Source organism: Corvus moneduloides, chromosome 24 (assembly GCF_009650955.1).
Source record: "Corvus moneduloides isolate bCorMon1 chromosome 24, bCorMon1.pri, whole genome shotgun sequence".
Lineage (NCBI taxonomy): Eukaryota > Metazoa > Chordata > Aves > Passeriformes > Corvidae > Corvus > Corvus moneduloides.
The window spans coordinates 4,258,090-4,280,629 of NC_045499.1; the positions used below are offsets into that span (position 1 = coordinate 4,258,090).

Sequence of the window (22,540 nt, forward strand, 5' to 3'; positions counted from 1 at the left end):
GGAGCCTCCCCACCCCAGCCGGCCCTGCTGTGGCACTGCCCCGTGCCCGGCATCGCTGCTCCACCGGGCAGGATTAGAGACAGTGACCCGCCAGCCTGGAAGTCTTAATTAGTTAACGATCTCAAGGCAGTTTCAGCATCTTTAATCTCAGGATTACGCGCTCGGCAGGAATGCGAAGTGTTCTTTTTGTTAAACTGATACTCCGGGCGAGCATTCCTCAGTTAAAAAATTGCTGAAAATAATAATAATAAATAAAAGGGATTCTGACAGGGTGGACATGAATCACCTGGGAGGCCGCTGGGGCTGGGACACGCTCCCGCTAATAACCGGCATTCCCGCGGTGGGATGGGCGAGGGAAGCTCCCTAAGAGAGCAGCGGGGATGTGCGAGGGCGCCTTTAAAAGGGAAAACGGGGCTGGAGACGTGCAAGCACCGGGAGAAGGATCCTGAGCGAGGCACGAGGCGGGATGCACCCATGGAATGGCATTTGGCCATTCCAAATTCCCCCCCCCCGGGAGCAGGAGGGGCGGGATCCAGCACTGAGGAGCCCCTCAAGGCGCGGGCGAGCATCTTGGCCGGCTCTTAGCCCTGGAGTCCTCGCCGCGCTTCCAGCGGGGCTTCCTGATGCTTCCAAATCCCGAGCACAAAGTGATTCCCTGGCCCGGGGCCAGCGCGCTTGGCCTCGTGCGAGGCAGAGCCTTCCCCGAGGTCAGGGGAGAAGCAGCTCGTCCAGCGCTGCAGAATCCAGGGCAGCCGGACCCTCCCGAGCCCTCCCCGGGAACGGCGCCGAGCTGGAGCCCGCTGGGCTGGGGAAAAACCTTTCCCAGGTGTGGCACAGGCGATGCCAAGGGGAGCTCGGGCACGCTGGGGTTCAGAGGGGCCCGGGGAAGGAGGGCTCTGGGAGAAGGGAAACCCTACAGAGCCAGGAGAACCCCAGTACCAAGCCCAGCAATCCCAGGAGGTGAGGAAAAGGAGGGGGAGGAGGAAGAGGAGGATGATGAGAGCTCGTCGTTGGCCGTGGGGCCAGGTCAGCCCCTCTGGCACCCGCAGGGTGCAGGGTGGGCACTGCCCCAGGGAGGAAAAAGAATAAAATGAGCAAGGCAGCCACAAAAATGCAGCTTTTTGGTGCTGTGCTGGTGCCAGGAGGGCTCGGACTCCTCCTCCTTCTCCTCCCCCCGGCAGGGACGGGTTCATCCTGACCCGGCGGAGCTGGAGTTACCCTTTAACCAACTGCATCTCCCCGGGCTGCTCCACCCCAAAATCCACCTGCAACCACAGGCCCAGGTGTCATTTCACCTGAAACAGCCGCCTGGCCCCCAGCTGGGTTTGTCACCGACCCTTCCCCTCTGCGAGAGCCACTTCTGAGCCTCTGAAGGGTCCTGGGAGCCTGGCAGGGATAGGGATAGGGCAGCCCGTGTCCCCAGAACCACTTCTGGCCACTCCAACACACCCACCATGTGCCCCAGCCTGCCAAGGGTCACTCCCAGGCCGCTGTGACCAGCCCTCAGCCCAGCTCTCCCTTCCCAGGGCGCTTTTTTGGGCTGATTCAAGCGTTTCAGCTGGTTTGGGTCTCTTGGCTCGGCATTCCCACCTAGCCCAGCCTCACAGCCCCACGCCCCTCCCGGGAAGTTTTTCCTGCTCACGAGACAACACCCACAGCAGAGAGGGGGTGAAAGGGAGGGTTTGTGCCCGGGAGCCCCGACAGAGAGATTCGGGGGGCTGGGAGCAGAGGAGCCTCAGGTGGGGGCTGCAGGGCTCCCCTCACCTTCACCCCACACCCCGGAGAGCCCCGGGGCTGCTCCACAGGGCGCTGGCACAGCGATGTCACAGCAGCCACCCTTAACGTGACACTGGTGACCAGCACGTGGGGACACCCCGCGTCACCCCATAAAGAGAGGATCCCACTGCAGACCCCAGGCGATCCCACAGCCCAGAGCCAGCCCTTCCACAAGGAAGGATGTCAGGAGCGCTTCCGCAGGGCGCCCGCGTGGGCTGGCAGAGCTGTTTGCCTTGCAAATGAGCTAAATAAGGTCCCTGTGGCAGGAGGAGCACTCTCGGTGAGTCACCTGGTCCCTTATCGCAGGAGTGATTTAAGGTGTGGTTGGGTCTCCCGGGTCGCAGGGCACCAGGGAAAACAATTTTAATTTTAGTGGGGGGGGGGGGGGGGGGGGAGGGAAGAACCTGCGGGAAGCAGAATCCTGGGAAAGCGGGGCTGCCCAGCAGAGGATGTGCTGGGACTGGGGAGAAGAGGATATCCAAGCAAGTTCTGCTCTTCAGGTGCTTCTGAGGAAGTCTGGAAAAACACCTGGCAAAAAAGGACCAGAGCTGCAAAGGGATCAGAGCTCCGAAAAAATCCACATATTTCTTATCGAGCCACTGGGACGTGCTCCGGGGGCACCAACCAGTGCTGGCTCCCTGCGGAGCCTCCTCCAGACCCCGTTTCCAAGAGGCTGGAGCAGTGCTCAGCATCCCCTGCCTGGGGACAGCTCTGGCACTGGGGCAGCTCCAAGGAGACCTCTCCAAACCACCCGTGGGGATGCCCCCGAGGGATGCAGGAAGGGCTGGCACGGCCAGGCTGCACCTGCAGGATCTGCTGCCCGGCGCTGTGGCTGCACACGCGGGGATTCTGGGCACTTCTGCACCCTGCTGCACCGCATTTCTGGGCAGCCAGGTGGAGGGAGCCCCGGTGGGCACCAGCCCAGGGGCCACACGTGCCCGGCGGTGGGTGAGGGACACGTGTGGGCGCAGGTATGTGCGGCTCTGCTGCGGCAGGGGCATGTGGGAGCAAGTGCATTCAGCGCAGATTATAGAGCCGGGCAGCTCCTGCCCCAGGAATCCCATCCAAGTCAGCATTCCTGCCTGAGCTCAGCCTCTCCTACACGCAGCAGCGTGGGGCAGGAGCGCTGGCACAGCTCCACGTCCCCCCCGCCGGGGCTGCGGGCACGCTTTGGGGTCCTGAGTCAGGGTAAGGAAAAACCCACCCGTGCCCCAGGGCGGCCCTGTCGGAGCCCTCCCCACGCTGTCCCTGTGCCACCGGGCAAACATTCCCGGTGGGAGCAGGCCGGTGGATGCAGAGGGGCATCTCTGGCCTGGCTGTGCCCAGGGGCTGCCACAGCAGCACCGTTGGCTTGCACGGACACAGGAGTGACACGGGACAGGAGTGACACGGGACAGGTCCCCAAGGTCTCCACTCCAGGTTGGGCAGAGATCCCCTGGGCCCTGCTGCCACATCCAGGGAGCTGCCTCTGCCCGCAGTTGGCACTGCCCTGTCCCCCAGCCCCAGGCAGCACTTGGTAGCCACGGGCAGCCCGGCTTGGTGACCCTGCGGCGATTCCCTCTGACCACCGGGTGTGTGGGACATTGAGGGGGATAGCGAGAGCCACCACTGCCTGTCCAGGCAGCCTCCAGCCACACTGGACAGGGCTGGGAGCACACAATGACCCCGTGCCCAGGAGGGGTCCCGCCTGCCCGAGCGGCCGCCCTCGCACATCCCCCTCCTCATCCCACCGACCCCTCACGCTGCTTAAACCCATTTCATCCCCCCCAGCCCCTAAACGGGGGCAAGCGGCTTCTGGCCAGGGGAAGGAGGGCTGAGGGTCCCTCCTGGGCCACATCCTGCCCCTGCCAGCAGCTGGAGCCGGGGGCGAGCCCGGGGACGAGCCCGGGGGCACCCTGTCCCCCTGCCCGGCACCGCTCCCCATCGCTGCTGCAGCACCCGGAGCTTCCTGGCTCCTTTTCTCACCACGCTCAGGCTCAGCACCCCCGTCCCGTCCCGTCCATCCCGGAATCAGCGTCGGGCGGCCCCGGGAGCCCCTCGCTCACCCCAAGGTGCTGATGAAGCCATTGACGGAGCCCTCGGCGTACAGGGAGACGATGTCCCCGATGTGCAGGAAACTCGACATCTCATTCATGGTTACCCTGACCCGGCGCGGCGCCGCTTCCTCCTGCAGTCACCTTCCCGGGCCGAAATCCAGCATGGGCGAGCGGAGCCGGGGGGTCCCTGCTCCGGGGGGACGGAGGGGTCTCTGCTCCGCGGGGGAACGATCCCAGCCCGGCTCCTGCCCCGGGAGCAGCACCGGGAGCGGGACGGGAGCGGAGCTCCACGCACAACTTTTACATGTGCCGGGCAGGAAGGGAGGAGGAAGACGAGGAGGAGGAGGAGGGGGCGGGGGATGAAGCTCAGCTAAGGATCCGCATGGGCTCTGTCCGTCTGTCCGTGCCCCGTCCCGCACAGCTGCGCTACCTGCGGCCAATGCAGCGGGATCAGGAAGTCCCGCCGGCAGCAGCGTGCGGGGAGGGGACCCGGGGCCGCCCGGGACGGGGGGGGGACGACGAGAGGCCCCACCCCCGCACCCGCCTCCCGTCGGGGGGGGCCGGGGGTGCGGGGGCTGCGCGCCCCGGTGCCCGCGGGCGGCCCCGGCAGCGCGGCCACCGCTCGCCCGCGGAGTCCCCCCCGGCTGCGCTCCCCCGACTCAGCTCCACGACCCCCGACCCCCGGCACGAAGCCCCCCAGCCGCCCCTCGAGCTGCCGCAGCACGGAGCTCCCCATCCCGGGGGTCTTGCCTGCGGCTCCCCCCACTTGGAAAGGCCCCGGGCGCTCGGGGGTCGCGGGGAGCCCCCCACCCTGCGCAGCCATCGGCAAAGCGAGCGGTCACTGCCGCAGCTCCTTCCCTGTCCCGCACGGCCCCTCTCGTGCCACCCCTTGGCACCGGGACACCCCGGGAGCCGCCGCTCCCCGTCCCCCTTCCCGGGATCCCGCAGCGCCCGGGACAGGCAGGGCCGCAGCTGAGGACAAGGCGGCTCTAGGTGGATTTTTCTGCCCCAGGCGAGCTCTTGAGGCTTCCTGAAGCCCAGGTGGCTCCTGCCAGCAGGGCCAGCTCGCACCTGCTGTGCCTCTCACCAGCGCCGTCCCCTCCTGTCCCCACAGCGCTGCCAAACCCTCCCTGCACCCCCCGCCACGGTGACAGCCCAGCCCTGAGAGTGTCACAGGGCTCACCCAGCACCCCAAAACGCCCCATCCAACCCCTCCATCACCGCCAGGAGCTGTGGGCAGCAAGGAGAGACCCCCAGCCCCTCCTCCAGAGCCCACCCTGTCCCTGCACCCTTTAAGGAGCCTTCCCAACACCGCCAGGCTGGGCCAGCTGCTCTGCGCTCCCAAATTAACACTGGTGGGAAAGGACAACATCCTCAGAGCATCTTCTGGACAGCACAAACGACCCAGTTCCTCACTTTAATTAAAACTTGCCCGCTGTAAAAACAATATCGGAAGGGAATTTAAAAAAAGGAAAAAAAGCAGCATGATGCTTTTCTCATTTATTTCCCTCCTGTCCTCTTTTCTCACAAACAAACACAGGTTTTGGGAATATAAACCTTGCCCTAAATAGGGAATTTTTTTTTTTTTCTTCTTTCCACTAGGAAACGGACAGGTCTCCTGGCAGAACAAAGGGGGAAAAAAAATTAGTGCAATTCCTCTGGGGGGGAGATGCGAATTCAGGTCCATCAGGATTAGCTGCGTTTTCAGCACAGGACAAATTTAGAAGCCTTTATCTCAGGGCAACAGAGGGGGAAAAGAGAAGATCATGAGGAAGAAAAAAAAAACTTGCTGCTTTTAGAAGCAAATGAAGGTTTCACAACAGGAGCTCAGGGAAAGCCCCAAGGAACCAAAGACCAAAACTTCATGCCCAGATCAGCTGCTTTGAGCACAGACACGAGCGGTGCCTCAGCTGAGGGGCACCGTGGGTGTGCCACGCCAGTGCCACCGGCCTCATCGGGCATGGCTGGGCAAGGAAAACCCTCTGGGAGTGCAAAAAACCTCATGGCTCTGAACAAACAGGCGTCTGGCCTGGTTTCTGCTGCTCAGGAGGACTGGGAACAGCAGGACGGAGACTCTGGAAGTCTCCATCCCACCCCATGGCATCACCAGGGTGCTGACAGTGCCCGGCCCCTGCTCAGGGCTGAATGTCCCAACTCAGCCGAGGGTGGGGAACCCAAAATGTTCCAGGGGTGCCTCCCCTGCCCATTCTGAACCCTGGGAACGGTGACATAACATCTCCAAACGCTCCCTGGATGGAGCTGGGATGGATGAAGCCCTCCCCATCCTCCAGCCCTGGGATGTGACAGCTCTGTCCCTGTGCTGGGCACAAACAGGGACCCTCAGCCCCCCGGGGATGGTGACAGCTCTGTCCCTGTGCTGGGCACAGAGAGGGACCCTCAGCACCCTGGGGATGGTGACACAACCTCTCCAAATGCTCCCTGGATGGAGCTGAGATGGATGAAACCCTCCCCATCCTCCAGCCCTGGGATGTGACAGCTCTGTCCCTGTGCTGGGCACAAACAGGGACCCCCAGAAGGTCACCAAGGTTTGTCCCCACACAAGCAGCAGCATGGGCAGGTGGCTTCAAGGAGAGGAAAATGCACTTTTCCTGAGGCTCAGCTGCTCTCAGCGTGGCTGTGCCCACCCTGAGCCATCACCCTGCCCACCTTGCGTGTTCCCACTCTGCACAGGGTCCCTCGGATGCTCCCAGCCTGGGGGGACACTCCGTGCATGGCCTCAGAGCCCGTGAGGAGCTGCCAACAGCCTGCAGCGCTCAGGTGAGGGGGACCCCTGGCCACGGGGTTGCTCCTGGTGGCCACCTCACCGTGCCAGCGCTGGCCCAGGCTCCGGGGAAACAGAGGAGTTAAAAATAAGAACATTTCCTTCCTTACCCCCTACTTTAAGCCGTGTGATAAATAAAAACTGGGAGATTCTGCCTCCCGGAGAGGAAGCGGCTGCGAGGAGGCGGCCAGTGAGTCAGGCCAGCAGAAATCATCCCTGTTCCTGAGGCACAGCCTCCATCCCATCCCATCCCATCCCATCCCGTCCCATCCCATCCCATCCCTAGCAGGGCCGGGAGCCACATTCCTTTCCCATGCTGAAATTGCTCCTTTGAAGGCAGCAGCTGAAGCTGCAGGGTCCCCTCCCTGCCCCAGGCCCCCGCCCTGCCCGCGGGATGCTCCCTTGGCAAAGCTCCCCTCACCTGCCCACCCTTCCCGTTCCCTGCAGAGGGCTGGGGTTGCATTCCCAGAACGGATCACCCGGGGCTGTATCCTCCCCTCAAAGCTCCACTTGGAGCTCGAGTTTGTCCGGACGTCTTGGGAGCAAGTCCATGGCAGACGGAGGGGATGGAGCAGGTGTGGGGGCTGGGGAGGGCAGGCGGGTGGTGGTGCCCACACAACATCCCAGCGCCCTGCCAGGGCCTCCTCCGGCTTCTGCTCTCCTCGGGAATCCCGAATCAAGGCTGGCAGCTCAAGGGTGAAACCGCTTGGAAGAAGAAGAAGGAGAAAAATAACTGTGGCTGCCTTTGTTGGAGGAGGAGGGAGGGAGACACTCGGTCCCTTGTGCCGAGCAGAGCAGGGAGAGAGAGGGCTCTGCTGAGGGTCAGGCAGAGGAGGGGGGTTCTTGGGCCAGGAGTGGAGTTTCTCCCTCACCCTGCTGGCTCTGGGTGCTGCCTGACCCCGCTGCTGCCCCCAGACCCAGCACAAAGCCTGTGTGGAGCCTTTCACGCTGCTACCCCATCCTCCCACCCCAGAGAGCGGCAGCCTGGGGGCAGGACCAACCCCAGGCCAAAGAAAGGGTTGTTTCAATCCCATTTCTCCTCCTGAGTGAGGATTTCACAGCCCACAGCAGCTACCCCTGAACAAAACCCCTCCTTTGGCGCAGAAGATCCGCGGGGATGAGGGTGAGACCCCAAATCTGCTCCGAGCCACAAACCCAAACCTCCTCCTGCAGCAGCTGCTTGAAAGGCGCCCCAAGGTCTGTGGGGGAAGAGCTGAGCCCCCTCGGGTGACTTCATTAACGGTGGAGACGGGAGCAGCTCCCTCCTGCCTGTCCCATCTGTGCCCCAGCCGGCTCCGGCGGCGGCTGTGCCAGGGCTCCCGCGGGAGCAGCCGCGCTCCCCCGAAATAGCTCTCAGACTGGATGACTTTGGCCCACATCCTCAAAGGTGGTGAGGCTCCGGGTTACCTCGGAGCACCTGAGCCCCCCCCTCCCCACACCCACAGGGGTGGCAGGAGGCGGCCTGGGAAGGGGACGATGCTCGGGCCGACCTCGTGATGCCCCCGTGGGTCTGGGAGAGGGAAAACCAGAGGAGCAGCTGGAGGAAAAGAGGGCAAATTCCTCAAATCCTACACTTGCTCCTTGTCCACGCATCCAAACCCATCCTACTCCAAGCAGCAGCTGAGAAAACCCTGAAAAAGGGAAGAAACACCCCCTCCCCCTGCTCCCTTTCTCCCACCCTCCCTCCCGGGAAGGGTTAAACGACGCTGGCGTGGAAGACACTTTGTACTTGGATTTAAAAATACAGCCAAAGCCCCGGTGGCCCAGCGCCATGCAAGGCACAGGTATATTTCCACACTCGAGCCAATAACCTTCCCCGAGGGAAATTTAGGCTTTTTATGATTAAAAGGGGAAAAAATAATAGTGGGGAATTAAATATAGTACAGAGCGCGAGAACAATTAGCAGTTGCCGTTAGCGACACCGGGCCAAGTTTGGGACAAACGCCGCGGTTGTGTGGGAGCTGCGGGGTTGGGGACAGCCAGCGGGTGACACGGGGCTCGGCTGGGGCAGGGAGGGATGCCCGGCCTTGGCAGGTGGCCCTCAGGAGCCCAGACCCTGCTCGCCCCAGACCCCTGGGAGGAGCCTGCAGGGCCCGGCCACACCTCACGGGCAGGGGTTTCTTCTGCCGTGGTTTTATCAAAAGCAAATGGAAGTGTTTGCACAGGCTTGTAACTTCCCTAATAAGCAAACACGGGTTAATCGGGGGGTGGAGCAGGGGCTGGGGCTGCCAGCTGTACCCTCAGCCCGGGCTGGGTGGCAGAATGGGTGAGGGAAGAGCCCCGTTCCTCATTTCCCGTCCCTTCCATGGGTGAGGGAAGAGCTCCATTCCTCATTTCCCGTCCCTTCCATGGGTGAGGGAAGAGCCCTGTTCCTCATTTCCCGTCCCTTCCATGGGTGAGGGAAGAGCTCCATTCCTCATTTCCCGTCCCTTCCATGGGTGAGGGAAGAGCCCCGTTCCTCATTTCCCATCCCTTCCATGGGTGAGGGAAGAGCCCCATTCCCCCTTTCCCATCCTTTCCATGAGCTGCCCAAGAGGTTCTGCGCTGCCCAAGAGGTTCTGCACTGCCCAGCCCCCGTGCCTTGCAGGCCACCCCCTGCCCTGCACCTCAGGTGTCACCTGTGTGCAGCCACCTTCAAAATCCTCCACAGCTGTGCCGCAAATCGGCTGCTTTTTGCCCATTATAGTTGTGCCCATGTGGGAGCATCAACAACGGCCTCACTGGCTCAACCCCACACAATTTCTATCCCTGGAAAAACCTCATTTATTCACCCAAGTGCTTCTCCCTCCTGCACATCAGGGCAGAACTCAGACCAGACAGGTCCCCATCAGTGCTGGACAGGCCTTGGAGCAGCCTGGATGAGTGGAAGGTGTCCCTGCCCATGGGACAGGGGGAATGGGATGAGCTTTAAGGTCCCTCCCAACCCAAACCAGTCTGGGGTTCTGTGACCAAAGGGCAGATTTTCCAAGCATCCAGCAGCTCCAGAGTGGCCTTGAGCAGCGCTGGAATCTCATCCCACAGCGTGCCCGGCCCCTGAAGGAATGCAAAGGGCTCCACCACCACCCCAGGTCCAGCAGCCAGGCCTGGCCTCTCCTCCCAGCAGCTCCTCGGTGATGGATTTCCAGGCCAAGCCGCATTTCCTCTGCTCTCAAGCGGCCACGCCGGCCCTCTCATGTGGCCTGTGGTCAGCACACAGCCGTGAATGAAGGCACATCTTATCAGAGCGGGCAGGAAATGCGCTCCAGCTCCAGCCCGGGCACCGAGCCCATGCTGCCCTGCCAGCACCAGGGCGGGCTCAGCTCCATCCCAGCCCAGGCTGGGCTTTGGGGATGCTATGCCAGGCTGATTTTAAGCAGGAGCACAACACTGCAGCTCCTCTTGGGGGTGGTCTGGTCTGAAAGGGCTCACAGGAATGTCACGGAGAGAAGGGACAGAGCACAGAGGATCCAGGTCCCACTGCAGCCCCATCCTGGCTCCATTTCTCCCAGTAAAATCCCACATAAAATGGCTGAGCTGCGGTTTCTCCCCTCCTCCCCGGCGTTTTGAGGCAAGTTAGTGCCAATCAGCCTAATTACAGCCCTCGCTGAGCAAACCACACGCCTTCCTTCCTGCTGAGTGACAGGCTGGCAACAGAATGGCCCAGCGCCTGCTGGCTCCCTGGCAGGGCCAGGCCACCGCCTCTGTCACACTGGGCATGTCCCCGAGGGATGGGGGGACAGGCAGAGGCTGCTCCCCTCGGCGCAGGGTGTGCACACCCTGCCTGGGCTCCTCCAGTGGGAGGAAAGGGGCTGCCAGGCTGGAGCACGGCTGTAACTGCTTGGATGTCACCAGAGATGCTCAGGGCAAAGCTGGAAGGGGCCCCGTGCCCGGCTGTACCCCCATCCTATCCCAGCCCAGCCAGGAGTGCCCTGGGCACCCTGCACATCCATAGGATCATGGAATGGTTTGGATTAGGAGGATCTTAAAGATCATCCAGTGCCACCCCCTGCCACGGGCAGGGACACCTCCCGCTATCCCAGGTTGTTCCAAGCCACTCCAACCCGACCTTGGACACTGCCAAGAATCCAGGGGCAGCCACAGCTTCTCCGGGCACCCTGTGCCAGGGCCTGCCCACCCTCAGAGGCAGCAATTCCTTCCACATCATTCCTTCTGTGTATATATTCCATCACCTCAAACTGGGCACTGGGTGTGGGGTAACAAAGCCTCAGCAGACACGTTTCCACCCTCGGGGGGGTGGCTGCCCCTCCCAGGTGAGGGAAATCCTCAGTCCCAAGCTCAGGTGAGGGGAATCCTCGGTCCCAAGCCCAGGTGAGGGGAATCCTCGGTCCCAAGCTCACCCCATCGTGCTGGCGGGTGAGGAGAGGCTGGCTGCAAACCCCAGCAGCGGTGGATAAACCCTCCCAGCGTGTCCAAACCCCGCTGGGGAGGAAACAACCCCAGCAGCCCCGGGAGGATGGGCAGGATCCAGCTTTGGGATCTGATTTCAAGGCACCGGCCCCATCCCGTCCCCAGCAGAGCTCCTGCGGGGTGCGATGGGGGGAGCGCAGGAGAAGCTGCCCCGCTCCAGCCCCGCTCTGGGGCACGCTCCGTGCGGAAGCAGCGCTGGAGCAGCCGGACATCACCTCCTCGGGATGAGTCACGATGTGCCAGGGCGGTTCTTCGGCAGCTTCCAGCAACGCGGAGAGAGGCGCGGAACAAAGCCCCAGATCCGTTTGTTGGAGAGGGAAGAGTTAGTCATGTCGGTCTGAGTCACCCGGCCGGGACAAGGGACACAGGGACAGCGCAGGGTGGGAGCGACTCTTTATCGACTTCGCATGGAAATCAATCGGGAGCTCGTGGCGGTGCCATGAACCCGGACAGGCACGGGCAGAGGGGGAAGAGCCAGAGCTGGGGAGAATTTACAGCTGGGAAAGAAAACAAGCGAGCCGCACAAGAGTTTTATTTTGCGGGGTTTAAGAATGCTAGGTGACGTTATAGTGTGTCTTATATCCCAGCAGCAGACCCCGGAGCTGTTTGCTCTGCTGAGCAGGGGTGGCTGTGTGGATGCAGCAGCTGGGGGTGCCCCATCCCTGGAAGTTTTCCAGGACAGAGCTTAAACATCCCCCAGTTCCAGCCCCTGCCACGGGCAGGACACCTTCCACTAGTCCAGCTTGCTCCAAGCTCTGTCCATCCTCCCCTGGAACACTTCCAGGGATGAAATAGGTGCATCTGGAGTCTAAAAAGAGATTAAAATCATTCCCAAATGTAAAGCAGGAATGATCCCTGCCTGGAAAAGCAGCCCCAGCTCCCACTGCAACTGTGGCAGAACCGCTCAGCCCATGACAGGAGAATTTCCTACCCACGGCTCCTCGGCCGCCTGCGCCAGGGCTTGAATCATTTCTCTCTTCGAGGCAGAAAGTCAGAGGATTTCCTTGAAAATAGAGCCTTTGTTTGGCAAATATTTCTCCCGTCTGGTCCAGAGCTGTGAGTGCTCTTTGTTGGTTTGATGACAGTGCCTTCCTCAGCCAGGGCAGTGCCAGTGGCACAGAGGGGACCCTGTGACCCCAGGGCAGTGCCAGTGGCACAGAGGAGAGCCCGTGGCCTGTCTGAGCTGCCAGGGCAGGGAGGAGCTGCTGCCTGTGTCAGAGCCCAGGTTTGGCGTGTCAGAAATACCAGGCTACATCCTTAGCGGTTTCGAATTTGGGGCACAGATTGTGGAGCTGTTCCGTGCTTTTAGAGCACCTGAAATAAAAACAGGATCTGAAGCTGGAGGCGACCGCCTGGAGCCTCCCGGCCCCATCATCCTACAAATGGGTCATAATAAAAAATAAATTAGTGTGAGTCTGCAGAAGGCAGCAGAGCTCTATTGCTTCCACGGGCTGAGGATCCCCATGAATATTTTATTTAAAATCTTCCCTTCTGCTGGCTTGGATCACTGGAATATCCGAGTGGCTCACATTTGTAATGCAACTTTACAGCAGCTTCATGAGCCCAGCGAATCTCAGCCTGGACATCATTCCAGGCATTTCTTTCCCTCCATGTTGGTGCAGCATCCTGCATGGAGGAGGCCACGAGCAGGGCTCTGTGAGGTGCAGAATGAGCAGGACAAGCCCGTGTGGCTCAGGGCAAGGCTGCAGCGAAGAGCAGGGTGATGGAAATGGGATGGAGCCGTCGCACCAGCCCATCCACCTCCGCAGCTGGAAGAGCGCTCCAGCGCTGGGTCCTCGTTTTCCATCGGCACGGGGGAAGCCAGCGAGGCTGGCGGAGGCTTTGCACCCCTCAGCTCCCCCTGCTTTGGCACCACGGTGCTGTTTGTAAACCCTAAACCACCGCCAGCAGGATGTGGCAGCGTCACGTGAAGGGTGACAAGTGACCTCAGAGGGCACAGCAGCTCCCCGAGCACGGCCCGGCCGAGGCGTCTCCGCTTCCCACGGGGACAAAGAGCACGGTGACACTGTGGGAAGGCCCGGCTGGCTGCCCCTGCCAGGCTCCTCTCGGCAGATAACACCAGCTGCTTCCCTCAGAGGTGCCCAGAACCCCGAAAGGAGCTGCCCTCGGTGACTCAGCCGGGTCAAACCCTTCCTCCCGACACCTCCGTGGTGTTTGACACTTGCCCTGGCAGAGGCTCGCTGCTAATAATAACACCCCGCATTTTCTACAGCCCTTGGCTTCGGGAAATCTCGGGCGGGTTTGCACAGCGCTGGAGTCTATTTGGAGCTCAAGGCTTCTAAGGATGTGTCAAGGACGGAGAGTTTTGGTACCCGGGAAGGCATCACGGGAAGGGGCTGTTGCCAGGGCAGCTCTGCTAAACCACACCGGCAGGAAAATAACGATGGCTGCGTGAATTTGTCACGGTCAGGGTCCGGATGAAACACCCTGGGGGTGATCAGGGATGATCACAGCCCTGGTTTCAGGCTGGCCAGGGCAGTTTGGGTGCTACATCCCCGTTTTGTGACGTTCCCCAGGGATGGGCAGGAGCACGAGGCGGCTGGGAGAGCATCCCGCGCTGTGCCAGCAGCTCAGGGAACATCAAACTCTGTCCCCGCACCTGGAGCAGGTGTCCAACCCCCGGGCAGGTGCGGGGAGGGACCCAGCGAGGCGCCGGGACCGCTCCAGAGCAGCCCTGGGGCGCTCAGGGGGAAGCCCGGGGAGCGCTGGAGCGTTGAGCGCAGGCTTTGTCCCGGCAGGTCGGCTGGGTGTGCGCTTCCTGGCATACAATTCCCAGATTAGCAGGAGCCGCGCTGCCAGCAGCTCCTCCGGCCCGTGACCGCGGCGCTGGGAATGCTGTGAGGTCACCGCTTCCAGCGCCCGGCGCTGCCCGGCCGGGGCAGGGCACGGCTGGGGTGAGGATGCGCGGACGGGACGCTCCTTCTGCACCTCAAGGAAAGGGAAGGGGTGTCCCATAAAGGTTTGGATTGGGAGGGACCCTAAAAACCAGCTTGTTCCACCCCCTGCTATGCGCAGGGACACCTTCCACCATACCTGATTGCTTCAAGCCCTGTCCAACCTGGCCTTGGACATTGCCAGGGATGGGGCAGCCACAGCTTCTCCAGCCCATGGAACCGACCCCTCTCTCAACCCTCTGTAAGGTTTTAACCCCAGGGGATGGAGTGGGACCGTCACGTTGGTCCCACTGATCCTTTTGCAGTGTGGGGGGACAGAGGCAGAGGCCTCTTCTTACCATGAAATGAATGAATAAAGCCCTTAAAAGCCACAGAGAATAAATAATAAAAAAGCTGGAGGGAGGAAGGATTGGGAGAGGAGGAAAAATAATTCAACACGGAGCTGTTTAATGAGGAAAAGGGAATAATCAAGAGGGAGAAGTGAGAATGTTTTAGTCACACTAAATGCTTCATCTAAAAAAAAAAAGAAATAAATAAAAAATTCCAACCAAAGCCAGGCCGGAGCAGTCGAGGCAGGGCGAGACTCAAGGGACTTTCCCCAGGAATGGGGAAGGGGAAAGCAAAAAAGAAAATGTGGTATTTTTATTAAGCCGAGGGAATAGAAGAGGCAAGAGCTGGAGCTGAGGAGCTCCTCGGGCCGAGCCGAAGTCCGGCCGGTCCCGGGATGGGGAGCGAGGCAGCAGCAGCGATCCCGGCTCCAGGGGGGCTGCCGGGGAGCCCGGAACGTCGGGAGCCGCTCCCTGCCTCTCCTAGGGGCTGGATCTACGGCGGGAGGGAGGGAAGGATGCGCCTCAGGGGGCGAAGGGGCTGGCACCGAGTGGCACTGTCCCCCCAGCCCTGCTGCCCACTGCGCTGCCCCGTGCCCCAAACCGGACCTGCAGCGGGCACGGGGCACCTCGGGCACCGCAGGGATGCCCAGCTGCTCGCACCCCGCCGGCCTCCAGCCCCTTTCGCTGCCTGGGACAAGCTGGACACCAGCAATTCCCAGCGGCTGCGGCTCCGGGAGCCGCGCCAGGCGTGTCCCTGCTTTTATCTGCCCGCGCTGTGAACCGGGATCTGTTCACCACAGACACCCGCGGGGCTGAAAGGAACCTCTGTGCGGCTCTGGGCCGGAGGCACCACACGGAGAAGCATCCCCGGAACTCCGGGTGCTTTCCAGAGCGCACCGAGCCTGCCCTGCCCGCGCACCGCCCAGCCAGGAGGCTGCGGAGCCGGGCGCGGAGGGAGAATAACTCGGTGAAGCGCCCGCAGAGCCCGGGATCCGCTTCCCGGTGTTATCGAGGAGCTTCCCAGCCCCGGATGCAGCGACTGCAGACACGAGAACGCGTCTGGTGTTTGCAGGAGGGAGAAGCCGGGAGCTGAGGTGCCCCCCGGCACAAGTCGGGCACTGAGCCCCCTCCCCACCTCCAGACGGGCTCATCCTGCGCACGGAGCGGAGGAAGTCGCTCTTTCGTCTCTCCCGGGCTGTCCCTGCGTGCGGGAGGAGCGTGCTGCTGGCTGAGGGCAGCCAGGCTCGGGAACTCCCCAGGGCCATGGAGCGTTTCCACAGCCAGGGAGCTGATCCTGCCCAAAGGCCCCGGAAGCCTGAAATTCAGAAGCGTTTCCAAGTCTGGCACTGACCCACGAGGTGCTTTGGAGGGGAGGATCTGCTGTGCAACCCCTCACGGGAAAGGGGAAACTGAGGCGGGGAGTGCTGAACCAACACAGAGGGGGCTCCAAACTGGGCTCATTTCATGAAAAACCTCGACTGAAACGTGCTGGGTTTGTCTGCAGGAGGCCCCAGCTTTTCTAAGAGGGATTTATGGAGCAGACAGTGCAATTTTGGGCACATTGGCCCAGGTGGTGCCACGATGAGTTGGTGGAAGAGGCAGAAATGCAGCTGTGACCAGGACACACCGTGGTGACAACACAGTGCCCAGAGAGATGTCCCAGGTCACAGCTCCAGTGGCGTTTTTCCCTTCCACATTCACCTCAGCCCTCTCCAGAGGCTCCACCTGCTCCCAGCTGTGCCCAGCTTCTCCCAAAGCAGCCAAAATCTTCTTCTGCTCCATCCACCCTCAGGAAACCTCGTGGGGAGAGAGAGCCACATCAGGTACAGGCACGGCGAGGAAAAGCCCATTGGAATGGCGTTCCCAGCGTGGCCTCCCAGCAGGAATCCACCCAGACACCGAGATGCTGCTTGACCACATCACCACAGACCTGCAGGACCCTCCAAGCTTGTCCCAAGCTTCCTTCCTCTGCACTCACCGTGTTGGATCCCAAGGATCTGGGAGCTTTCCCAAGCTCCTGGCAGGAGCTCTGAGCCTCAGGACTCACCCCCAGCACAGGATGGGTTGGATTTCCCATCTGAGTGGATTTTTCAGCCCCCCCCCCCAGCCTCCCCTGCCTGCCCGTGTTTATAGAGCAGATTAGCAAAGGTGTATTTGTCAGGAATTTTGTCCTAAACAGCCTGGCAGCTCTTCCAGCACCTGGAAAAGGCGAGCTGGCTGTGCTGGCTGCTCTGGGCTCACAGACACAGCGTGATTAACGCTCCAGGAGCTGCTACAGGAACCAGGCCTGGATCTGCTGGGCTTTTAATCAATTTGATAAATCTGCTGCGTGTGAGGAGCGCTTTGCCTAAAACCTCGTGTTCTGTGTCCCTGCAGAGCCCAGAGCCAGCACAGGGCGACAAGCCCGGCGTGGGGACACGGGTGGGACCCCGGCAAAGGTGCCCTGTGCCCCTCGGGACTCCCGGAGGGAACCGGGAGGAAACTCTGTGACAAACCTGACGAACAACACGGGTTCGCTGGGTGGGTTTTTTACGATTCTGGGATTTGCTGAGGGTGCAGGAGGTGAATCCATCTCCCCCCCAAAAAACCTGGAAAACCCCTTCGGTCCGTGCAGAGGCGGTCCCTCGCTGTCCCATCGTCCTGTCCCCGCTGTCCCCTGGTCCCCGCAGCCCGGAGCCGGGAGCCAGCGGTGTCTGCGTCTCCCAGCCAGGTTAGCCCGGGTCAGCTCGGCTCGGTGGGAAGTCGGACAGTGCCACCTGGTGCTCCGAGGAGATTTGGAACCACGGAATCCTCGGAAGGGTTGGGTTGGAATGGACCTTAAAGCCCATCCAGTGCCACCCCTGCCGTGGGCAGGGACACCTTCCACTGTCCCAGACTGCTCCAAGCCCCATCCAACCTGGCCTTGGACACTTCCAGGGATCCAGGGGCAGCCACAGCTTCTTTGGGCACCCTGTGCCAGGGGCTCCCCATCCTCCCAGGGAAGGATTTCTACTAAAATCCTGTCTAACCCTGCCCCTGGCAGTTTATTTCTCTCCCCAGCACTCCTGGCTCACCTCCTGACCAGCACCACATCCCAGGGGTTTGCAGGGCCGTCAGCAGCCCCGCTCAGAAGCGACTCCTCTTCCCTTCCCATCACACTTCCCAGGGCAGGAGCCTGCAGTGGAAAAACAAACCGGGAAGAGATGATGTCAGTGCTGACAAAGTGTCTCTGTACAGCAGCTCGGTTCTGATGCAACCGATACCGGCAGCTGAGCTGGGAAAAAAACCTTTCTCTCTGCCCCCAGCCCTGCTGTGCTACTTTATCACCCAGAGCTCCATGGCACGGAGCAGACGTCCCCCGTCACAGATGGCAAACTGGGGCAGGCAGTTCCAAAAGCCAAGGGTTGCCCAGTGCTGACCAGCAGCATCCCAAGATTATTCCCTCCTCAACTGGGAAGTCCCCTGGAGGGATGGAAGAGCATCCCGGACACCCCTGGGAGGCCACAGCCTCTGACAGAGCAGTGCCTTGGCAGTGCCAGGGTCAGTTCTGCTCATTTTTCTCCATCCCTACACTTTTTCCAAGGCCTGAGGGCACTGGGACCCTTCTCAGCAGCTCCTCTGCTCTTCACATCCTCTCACCAGCCTTATCCAAAGCCCTTCACTGCCGGCTCCCGCTCCAGAGCCGGTTGCCCTGGGACATCTCTGCTTCCGGGGGCCCTGCACCTTCACCTGCTGATCAAATCAAGCCCAAAAAATCCCAGTGACTGCCCCGAGCTGTCACCTCCCTTCCCTCATGAGGGAATTAGACATTCCCCCAGGAGTGGCTGAGAGAGGATCCCACGCCAGCTCCAGATACTTCAAAGCCAGGGGACCCATTCCAGGCATGCTGGGCACTGAGTCTGGAGGGCAGCTGGCTGGGTGCTTCACCCCCCCACACCCCCTGGGCAGTTTTCTGTGTCCACCCACTCCTCAGGGCTCCTCCCACCACCCACCAGGCAGCCCTCAAGGGTGAGGGGGGATTTGCCTTCCCTCTGAGCCCTCCCCTCACCTTCCAGGAGCTGCTTCTTCTTCCATTCAGCATCAGAGTTGGCTCAGGGCTGGCAACGCGTTCCCCATCAGCACCCGGAGCTGGTGGGAGCCCATCCCTGCAGGAACAGCACAGCCAGGGGGGTCTGGATGAGGCCACAGCAGCGGAGTGTCCATCCTGACCCTCCAGCAGCGATGGCACAGCTGGACATGGCCCCACCCCCTGCCTGGAGAGGCCACAGGCTGTCAAGGGCCAGAACTGGGGGCTCTGGAAGGTGCCACAGCCCCCAGAGAGCCCCCCGGGCACCTTTGGGGAGGTGGGAACAGCACAGGCAGAGGTGGGAGTGGAGCTGCCAGCTGTGGGTACAGAATGTCCCAACTGGGGCCTTACTGGACGCACTAGGCTCAGGTCAAAGCTTTAAGGAAGTCGGGGGAAAACTGGATTTGATAACACCCAACCGAGCAAACCCCACCTGCCTGGCATCAGCTGAAGCCCAGCAGGCTCCTCCCTGTCCCTGCAGGGCATCGGAGCCGGGGGAGAGGGGGGGACACCCTCCCACGGGGACACTGCAGCCAGCTGGGCTTGTGGCCCCGCGTCACCCCCAGCCCAGCTCTTACATGTGCAGAGCTTTGCCCTGGACTATCCCGGCGTGGCTGTCCCCTCCTGGCTGTGCCCGCTGGCTGCTGGGCTTGTGGCTGCCAGCACTGGCCCCCAGCACGTCCCTGGGCCCCAGCAGCTCCCGGTGCTGGTGCTGAGCACGAGGCAGCCGCTGATGCTGAGCTCCCCCGGCTTCCCCAGCAGCGACTCCGTCTCTCCCCGCTGACCCTGTCCCAGCACTGCCCTGGGCTGCTGCGGCCCCCAGCTGCCCCCAGCTTCTCCTCTCAGGGCTTCCGTGTCCCCCACAGGCTCCCCAGGAGCCCCTGAGGAGCTGGAGCGGGGAAGGACAGCAGGGAGCCCAAGTGGCCGCGTGGTTCTTTCCCCGGGCATCCTCCCAGTGCTCCCAGTTTGGGGGCTCCCCAGGGCTGCTGCATCCTCTCAACTGCCACCAGCTCCTCCACTCTGGGCTTCTGTGTCCACCATGGGACCCTCAAGAGCCCCCTGAGGAGGTGGAGCAGGGAGAGCTGGCTGGGAGCCCGGGTGGCCATTGGGGTGGCCATTGGGGTGGGCACGGGTGCCAGCGATTGGCTCAAACGGACATGACGGACACAAACTGCCCTGAGCCACAGCCCTGGCACTGGGACAGGGGCTGGGATAGGGCTGGGGGACAGCACAGAGGGGACAGGGCTGGGAGGGGGACACAGGCACAGCTGGGAGCAGGGGGAGAGCCGAGGTGAAGCCCCCCTGAAACCGACAGCGGCTCATCCTTGCTGCATTCCCACCTCTGCCAGGGCCTCTCCCTGAGATTCCCCCCAGCACGGGAGGTGGGAGCAAGGGGAAGGTTCAGGGAAGCTCCTCCAGCAGCCAAAGGCCAAGGGGAGGGAGATAAAACCTCCTCCAGCCCGGCAGCAGCCTCTGCTGCACTTTGGGTTCCTGCCACTCCTGTCACCACTGTGTCACCTGCGAGGGCAAACCAAGGAGCTGCTCCTCCCTCGGCCACTCAGGCACGGCTCCAGGGGTGTTTTCCCAGGGGTGCAGCCTCGGGCAGGGCAGGATTTCCCCACAGCGTCCCTGTGGCTGCGCTGACGCGGGACAAAGCTGCTCCGGCGTCCCCGAGGAGCTGCTGGAGCTCAGCTTTGCTCTGCCCCGGGACTTTCCCGTGGCTGCTGCCGCTGCCGGGGTTTGCTCAGCCTTGGCTCGGGACCCCACGAGCCGCCTGGCTGCAGAATGGGGTTTGGTTTTTTTTTACCCTCAAAACCCCTCATCTGAAAGTGCCGCGTCATCCTGGCTGCTCAAACCCGAGATTCTCCCACCTTCCAGCTGCGCCCTCCCGATCCCTTCCCGCTGCAGCGCCGGGAGCAGCGCGCAGCCCCTGCCCACGGGAAGGGTGTTCTCACCTCGGGCTGGCACCACACCAGGGCTGGGGATGCGCAGCTGAGCACAGCTCCCTTTTCCCATCCTCTTTCCCATCCCTTTTCCCATCTCCAGCCTGGATTTAGACACCACCAAGTGCGCTCTAAAACGCCACGAGAATCCCGAATCCGGCGGCTCCATCCCCGCAGCTGCTGCACATTTCCACCAGCAAATAGATTTCCTTTTTTCTTTTTTTTTTTTTTAATTCCAACCAGCCAAAGGAGCTGCTGAAAGGAGGAGCTGGTGAAAGCTGGGAACATTTCACACCGGTGATCACAGAGCCGGGGCGGCAGAGCCAGCTGGGAATTGTTGATTCCACATCCCAAAGGCTCTGCAGCAGCACGGGCTGGCTGCTCGGCGGAGCTGCGCGCAGCATTTACAGCGCTCCTCCAACGATCTCCTGGACCCTTCCTTCCCACCGTCATTCCTCGATGTCCATACTGGCCATTCCCATGCAGAGCTGGTCCTTTCCAACCAGTTTCCCATTATCCCTGGGATCTCTAACCCTCTCCAGCAGCCTTTGGCAGACACGGGGAGTCCCCGCTGCCCACCCACAGCTCAGTCCCCACAAGCTCTGGACTCACAATCGTCCAGCAATCCCACACGACTCATTTTCCACACCTTTTGCAGCAGCAGGAGTCCTGTCAGAGTCGTTTTTAGAGGAATTCTGGTTTCCAGCTGGAAATTTCTGCATTGATGCACCACAGAAAGAGCTGCCTGTGGCAGAGGTGGTTCACACCGAGGAATTGCTTGGGAATTGGCTCCTCAGTGCCGCTTTCCCAGCTGGTTTTCCGCAGCCGGAGCACAGAGGTGTTGTGCAACACATCCGAGGTGGAAGGGAAGCGGTTTGCAGGAAGGAAGGGTTGAGATGGGATTTGTGATTGCAGAAGTTCTCCCAGGCGATCCTGGGGATGCTCAATCTGAAATCATGGGGAGGAACAGCCACGAGCAGCCCAGACTGGCGTGAGGGGGTGGGCAGAGGCACAGGACTTGTCCTGCAGGAGTCAGGTCAGCTTAAACCTAGCCACAGCTTGCCCTGGCTGTGCACAGGGGCAGCCGCCACCAGCACGGGTCAGTGGGGTCCCCCAGAGTCGGGGACATCAGGCCCGAACAGCCACATTCACCCCCCAAACTCCCCCCAGGAATTAAAATTGGTAGTGGGACCTCTACCCCTATTCGAGACCTTCTCTGTGGGCACACCTGGGAGGGAGGCAGACCCCTCACTGCCAGCCTGGTGGGCACAGCCCCCATTAGCTGATTCCTTGCCCCATGATGATCGTCCTTCCCTGAAGGCCAGTTCTGGCTGGGGCACCTCTATCCCAGCCCCAGTCCCCTCAGCCGCTGTGGGAATCCTTTTCTTCGCCCCCTGCCAGCTGCTTTCCCCCTGTCAGTGCAGCCCCACCCTCAGCAGGGCGTGCCAAGGCCATGTCCCCAGAAGCCCTCACCTCCGAGGGAGCCGGAGCTGCACCCTCAGCAGCCAGGGGCCCGTTCTCCCTGGAAAAGCTCAGCCAAGTAAGCCAAGAATTCCAAAATCCCCGGCTCTGGGGCCCTCAGAGTGCTCCTGCCACTGGGCAGACTGGTGATGTGATCAGCAGCAGCCAGGCGTCTGCCCAGCCCCAAACCTCTGCTTATCTGGCATTTTCCAGCCCCAGCAGCGCCCCTGGCAGCGTCCCAAGAGAGAGGAGAGGAAAAGCGGCTGGGGCAGATTGCTGAACCCTCCAGGGCTGAATCTCTCTCGCTGTCTCCTCGAGCTGCTGGATTTCCCCAAATCTCGGTGGATTTTGAATTCCCGAAGGCGCTCGGTGGGAGCTCCCTCTGCCACCGGTGACTTTTTTTTTTGCCGGTGGATCAACACAGATTCCGTCCCAGGGACCAGAAACTCTCAAACCGTGACTTTAACGGGGCTCCCGGCCGGGGAACAGGCAGAGGGCGAATTTAAGGTGCAGCCGCAAGCAAAAGCTCCGAAAAACTCTGGAGAAGCCAGGGAGGAGCCGAAGATCTCCGGAAGAGCCCGTCAAGGAGGGCGCGGGGGTGGCACGAGGTGTGTGCGGTGACAACCCCGCACCCGGCACCCCCAGAGCCGCGCAGCGCCCCGAGACCGGGCGATGCTTCAGCTCCTCCCGAGCCCCCCGAGGAGCCTCCAGAGCCCCCCGGAGAGCCCCAAGAACCCCCCAAAAAGCCCCCGCTGCTCGGCGCTGCCCCGCGCCGGGGTTGGTGCCTCTAGAGGGAGCTGAGTCCTGCGCGGCCCCGCGCTCGTGTCTATCTATGGTCACTGGGGT

The 22,540-nt window shown here is 61.7% G+C and overlaps 1 protein-coding gene across 2 annotated transcripts in view; it reads right to left on the bottom strand.

The window, feature by feature from the left end:
* The window catches only part of ITPR3 (inositol 1,4,5-trisphosphate receptor type 3), a 38,726-nt gene extending 34,440 nt beyond the window's left edge, over nucleotides 1-4,286 (bottom strand). For both annotated transcript variants that reach the window (XM_032132959.1, XM_032132958.1), the window contains exon 1: nucleotides 3,822-4,286. In XM_032132959.1, the coding sequence (XP_031988850.1) occupies nucleotides 3,822-3,910 (89 nt within the window). In that variant the 5' untranslated portion in view covers nucleotides 3,911-4,286. The remainder of the gene's footprint in view (nucleotides 1-3,821) is intronic.
* Nucleotides 4,287-22,540: the final 18,254 nt, after the last annotated feature.